At 39.7% G+C, this 6,400-nt stretch overlaps 1 protein-coding gene across 1 annotated transcript in view; it reads left to right on the top strand.

Moving 5' to 3' along the window:
- map2k2b (mitogen-activated protein kinase kinase 2b) overlaps window positions 1-2,990 on the top strand; it is a 7,754-nt gene extending 4,764 nt beyond the window's left edge. Inside the window, exons 6-11 of the mRNA XM_005721163.1 lie at window positions 440-564; window positions 832-1,045; window positions 1,302-1,354; window positions 1,463-1,524; window positions 1,669-1,714; window positions 1,914-2,990. Coding sequence (XP_005721220.1) covers window positions 440-564; window positions 832-1,045; window positions 1,302-1,354; window positions 1,463-1,524; window positions 1,669-1,714; window positions 1,914-2,024 — 611 coding nt within the window. The 3' untranslated portion in view covers window positions 2,025-2,990. The remainder of the gene's footprint in view (window positions 1-439; window positions 565-831; window positions 1,046-1,301; window positions 1,355-1,462; window positions 1,525-1,668; window positions 1,715-1,913) is intronic.
- The last annotated feature ends 3,410 nt before the right edge of the window (window positions 2,991-6,400 follow it).

Raw genomic sequence — 6,400 nt, 5'->3', positions numbered from 1 at the left:
TTGTGGATATTATACATGGTTATGCTGAGGATATGTCGGCCAATTCCCACTGGAAATGCCTTTTGGTTAAACTGTCAGCAAGGAATTTGCATTTGCACTGTAAAATCTTTATATAACTTTAATGCACTTAAAAAACAGCTGCTTGTTGAAGTGAAAATACATTGATGGGCTTTTTATGCACTAATAAAGTTGTGGAGTTGTAAAGTATTTTGTCTAGTGTCAAATATATCGTGAGTTATATCGTTATCGCAAATTTTCAAATGTATATCATGATGAATATTTTCGGTCGTATCGCCCTGCTCTAATCCAGAGGATCTTAGTGGATCCTTTGGTGGGTTGATTCTGGGCCTCAGGCTGTTTGACATCCATAGTATAGAGATTCAGTTGGATAACATTTTCATGTAATTTTATAAGTAATAAAATGTCCTTTTTATCTCAGATGTGAAACCCTCAAACATCCTGGTAAACTCACGCGGGGAGATCAAGCTATGTGACTTTGGTGTGAGCGGGCAGCTCATAGACTCAATGGCCAATTCCTTTGTTGGAACAAGATCCTACATGTCGGTATGTTTGGGTCTGTTTATGAAACCTGTGTACAAGTTTGTTTCGCATCAATGTTCATGTAATGTGAGAATCTTTTTAACTCATTTTAGGTCGGTAACTTGAATAACAGGATTCTTTTGTGCTAATTTTGATGAAGAGATTTATCCACTGATACATATTTAACTTGAGATTAATGCTTCAGCTGTTTGAACAGTGTTCAACAGTTCCATATTTACTATAATAAAGAACTGATGATTGTTTTGTGTGTTGTTTATGTTTGATGTCTAGCCTGAGAGATTGCAGGGGACTCATTACTCTGTGCAGTCTGATGTGTGGAGTATGGGCTTGTCCCTTGTAGAGCTGTCAGTTGGACGCTTTCCCATCCCCCCTCCAGATGCTAAGGAGCTGGAGGCCATATTTGGACGACCGATCTTGGATGATACACAGGGACAGACCCACAGCACATCCCCTAGACCCAGACCTCCGGGTAGACCTGTTAGTGGTAAGCTACACAATCATCTGTGTGTGTTTCAGGTGGCTGGCTGAAAGTGCAGTAGGCAAACCTTGCATGCAGACTGCTCCAAGTTTCCACATGAGAAATCACGTAACTTGCTGATATCAGTGAATTAGACACTCTGATTTATGAACCTGTCAGCTCCGTGATTGCTCGATGCCCTAAAGGAATGTTTGCCATGTTTTTAATTGAAGTTTTTTTTCTGATTGAGTTCTCACTTGTTTTGTTAAACTGACTTCCCCAGGCCACGGTCCGGTAATGGCTATCTTTGAACTACTAGACTACATTGTCAATGAGGTAAGATTATAAGAAGTTATCCAAAGCAGCATTTATTGTCAACCACGTAAAATCACGAATGAGTCACTTTCTGCTGTTTATACTACAACATTTTCTTTTAACTTTCAGCCACCGCCTAAACTACCCCATGGAGTATTCACCCCTGATTTTCAGGATTTTGTGACCAAGTGGTAGGACATTTTAAAACTCAACATATTCCTCACCTTTCCTCACTTACACATCAAGCGTCAAGTAGCATGACAAGTAATAGTGACATAACATTGGATTGCATGTTTACTAACTTGATGGATGATCTTGATCTTCTTTGTGTCCAGTCTCATCAAAAATCCAGCAGACAGGGCTGACTTAAAAATGTTAATGGTAAGTGTCAGTTTGACTTTAAGTTCCCTATTTTCTTTAAACAGATTATCACAAAGTGAAATATGTGACAGGCCTAAATCACTATGTCATTTTTATAGTAAAAAACTTCTCAACTAAACCGGCAGTGCTGTTTAACTTGATAGCAACTATATATTTAGTCAGCTGAGTTAGTGTGTTGTTAATATTTGTGCTTTTTCAGAACCACACGTTTATCAAGCGGTCTGAAGCAGAGGAGGTGGATTTCGCTGGGTGGCTTTGTAAAACAATGGGACTGAACCAACCCAGCACTCCCACACGCACTGCAGATTGAGCTACGTATATTCACTCAGACATTATGTAAAAACATGAAGACACTGCTGCCTAAAACTGTACATTCAGATATACTGTATACACCTTGTGTGACACATCCTCCCTCAGGTGGATCCGTAAAAGCTTCATCTTCAAATCAGCTCTATATTTTATCACATAATTCACATCCCAGGATAGATATTTTAAAAAAACACACACAAATGATTGTTGGAAGTGTTGACAGCATAGAGTATTAGAGATTTATTCGGTTCAGGATTTTGACTCATTAAGCCACATATCTGGGCCACTGATGCACTATTATTATTTTTTATTTATTTTTTTGCCCCCAGTAGCTTTTTGACATACAGCAGATCGTACATATACTGTATAGAATTGTAAAAGACTTGCTTGAAAAGGTTCATAAAACAGAACAAAATAAATAACCAATATTTGTAATTTCATCCCCAGCCCCCCTAAATCCAATGCAGTTTTCCAGCTTTCTTGTCTGAAATTTTCTGAAGTGCTCTGAGGCTTACGCTGTTTTCACACATGCACTGGAAAATGTTGAAAGAATCCAGTGTGGATACTCACCCAGTTACTCTGTATGGTCCCCCTTGCATGCGGCTCCACTGGGTAATGTCCAATTAAGGGCTGCAGTGCATGTTTGAAAACAGCATTACAGTACAAGTATGTCAATCCCAGTTATTACAATCATGGCTAGGCTTTGTGTGTCTACAGAAAAATATACTTATGAGTTTCTTTATATGTCTGTTATGCAAATACACTGAGAAATGTAAGGATTAGCTTATTTTACTGAACAGGTTGCGCGCATCTGAGATGTTTCTGAAGTTTCTTGCTTTTTTTAACATGGCAGATTTCTACAAATTTTGAGATGTCTTGAGGTGAAGCACAATGTTTCATGCTTTACAGCATGACCCTCATGTCAAAGCCAAAAATAATAAAAAAGTGTTTTTACAAACGTTAAAAATAGTCTGTTCTCTGTTGCCTCTCCGTTATAGGGTTATGTTTTGTTTTTAAAGTTAAACATCTCTGCATTTTCCTTCTGCAGGTTTCGTATGTTTAGTAAAAGACTTCCTTTGCAAATCCTGGAAATTCAGCCCTGGGCAGATTCTGCTTTTAAGAAGGCTGCTTTTATCCCTTGAATGAACTCCATCATGGCTCAATGGGCATTGTCAGCTTAAACAAATTATCATTTTTTTTGTATACCCTCTAATGTAAACAACAGGATGTGGATTGGCCATGTGCATCCTGCGTTAGGGCATTTTGACTTTGTGTCCTGTCACCACCAGTTTAAAAACATAGTTTGGGGTAAATTCTTCAGAAACTTGATAAATCACAATGCTTTGGAGATGAATAAATGGTATGCACTGTGACTTCCAAGCATGATGGCTTCATTTACTGAAATATCACATCTGTCTTACACTTGTTTTACCAGAAGGGGGAAGCATATTGGGTGCATAGAACTGAGGACCTCCTGAACAAATACTAAAAAATAAAGTATAAGATATAGTAGTCTTCATATCTAAATATATCTGGGCTGAGAGATGCATTGTGAGGGCACTTCTGCTACCAAGTTAACGTTTGCATAATTGAATAAAGCTTAAGCTTGATATTGACCTGAGCCACTACCAGGTGAAGAAGAAAAAAAAATCCCCCTTTCCTTCCCTCTTATTTTGCACGGACAATGAAAACCTATCTAGTGTTGATTAAGCGCCTTCTCTTAAATGGGTGTCAACTTTGCAGGATTAAAATGTAAGACGCTGAGGTGTGAGAACGATACAGTGTTGCAGTATGCGGGGTGGCTAAGTGTTGACGGGAGGGGGACTAATGCAGCATAAAAACAGCAAAGTCTGCAGTCATTAATATGCAAATATGCAAATGAGAGGGTAATTAAGATTGGGCGTTTGTCAGTGGCTCTTTGATTGCTAATGAATTCCAATCTGCAAGAAAGGGGGAGGGGATGATGAGCTAAAAATTAGGAAAAAGAACAGGATGACATTGTGCTCCTCTCTCTTTCTTACAAAAATAAGGAAATGAGTGCAGCATGAAGGCTTTTACCAAACATTGCAGGTTTTTTTTAGCTTGCGTCAGATACTAAAAAGGCCGTTGCCGTTGAAAACATGAAAGATACCTCTCACTAGAAATGCTGTCGCTAAAAATCTGTTTCAGCACGAGCAAACATCTCAGAAAAATGGGGAGGGGAGCGTGTACCAACGACAATTAACCATTCACGCCGTCGGTGAGCAGTCAGCATGGCAGGCTTGAGCCACCGCAGGAAGGTAGAATGATTTCTGCTCATTAAGAGTGATGGGGCTGACCCCTGTTGAGAGATGCTCAGGTATCTTGGTGGGGGATGTGCACTGCCAGCATGGTGTGTGTCACAAACAGTGTTATTTTGGCAAATGGGGACCTGCAGTTCACACACAAGCACACACACACACACTGCTGTTATTGCTGTTTCAGTGGTCCCCTGACACTTGTACGTCTTCCTCTCTGTGGCATGTGAAATGAGAGGACGTATACGTGAAATAAAAACAAATTAGAAGAGAATAATAGTGTAAGACAGCTGCTCAAAAGGTGTAATTCTTCATCAAAATACTACCACTTTATATATTTCAGTTGGCTACAGCTATGATGCTGTGTCACACAAAAAAATCCCACTAAAAATCTGGATGAATCTTCTGTCAGTGAATCTAATCAGCAGTGTGATGTTCGGTTTTTGTTTTTGTTTTTTTTTGTGTGTGTGTGTGTGTCTTACTAAATACTTTCCCAAATTCTTGAAACAGGATTACAAGTACAAGAGCTCAAACTAATCTATTTGAAATGGTGTGTTAGCAGCTGATCAGAGTTTTGCTCTGTTTGCTGCATGAAAGACTGTGTTTGTGTGTGTGTTAGGAGAGGGGGGGCTGTATTTTTTACAGGAAACAGGAAACCAGAAGTCATAACAGGATGCCCCAGGTTTTGATACTGTACCTGATGCGTGGGTGGCTGCATGGGGGTAACCCATTTACAAAGCCTTTAGAGCCTGTGACTAGAAGAAGAAGAAAGGGCCCAGGAAAGAGTAGGTGGTAAGGAGGGTATACGCTTTGGGGTTAGGAAAATGGAGTTCCACTCTAAATATAGCCCTTTTTTTCTTTCTTGCACCATACCGTACAACTTTAACGTCGCATTTCCTCAATTCCCTTTGTCCTACTTCTAAAAAGGCAACAGACCAAAGAACGTTTGATGTTTGGCACAGAGCAGCGATACGATCACTTCCATGCGAATACGTGCACCAACTTTTCCCCAGGTGTATTGTAGGAGCTTTGCACTGAATCTGTGACATAAAACTGGTTTTGTCACAATGAGGTTGATGTGCTCACACTGACTGAGCGCTCACGCTGCAAAAAAAGCTAGAACTGGGTTTATGCCCTTTCTGCATTTACCCATCTAAGTGCATGTGTCTTTAACAAAGCAGTTCTGAGCGTGGATGGTCATTTCCTTTGGGCAAGTAAACAATTTCGTTGTAATTTTTGGGGGATTTTTTGCAACACTGAAAAGAAATATTAGGTCTACTGAAAACCTCATGTTGCCTTGACTGTGTATTTAAAAGACAGCAACATAACCAGTCCCATGGATAATCACATACAGGTGTGTGCTTGAGTTGCATGCGTGCAGGGCATGGTGTGTGTGTGTGTGTGAGTGAGAGAGAGAGACCACAAAGTGGATGGATGAGTTTTCTCGTAAAGGCCAGCACAGATGTTTCTTGGGGGTTTTTTTTTTATTTATTTCCCCCTCAAACCGGTTGAGGTTTTCTCTAGAAAGTCGCAAAACAAGTTGTGTTTACATACCCACCAAGGTACAACTGATGAAAAACACCAGCCAGGCTATTTTAGTGAGTTAGACACTGGCCCATGCTATCAACTTGTAATTTCTGTTTGACAAAAGGAAGTAGCCATGCCATTCCTTTCCCCCTGCAACTTCTGAACTCGACATGCAGGAACATTTTAGTTAGTTTGTTTTTTATATATCACTGAAAATTAAGTAAAACTATCGTACCTTAAAAAAATTTCAATATTCTCATAGGTATTATAAGGTAATCTGTATACACATTACTGTACATATGCACGTGCTTTTTCTCACTTCCTGCGCTATAACACCTTTACCCAAACTGACGTTGACAATGCTATTTTATATTTAATATTTTCACACATATGTGATAAGTGCAATTAATTAATGGCAAGGTCACCCCGCAGTTTAGCGTCTTAGGCCACGAATTCAAACAGCATGGCCAATTAAGACAAACTTTATTATATTCTCACCCATGTTTACCTTTAGAGAGGATGGACTCCCTCAACTGTTTGACACTTGGGATCATTTTTCGTAGCTCGGGCGCTA

This window comes from Pundamilia nyererei, unplaced genomic scaffold (assembly GCF_000239375.1).
Source record: "Pundamilia nyererei isolate P.nyererei 1_Seehausen unplaced genomic scaffold, PunNye1.0 scaffold00004, whole genome shotgun sequence".
NCBI classification, from domain to species: Eukaryota; Metazoa; Chordata; class Actinopteri; order Cichliformes; family Cichlidae; genus Pundamilia; species Pundamilia nyererei.
This window is presented reverse-complemented; position numbering and strand designations above follow the sequence as displayed.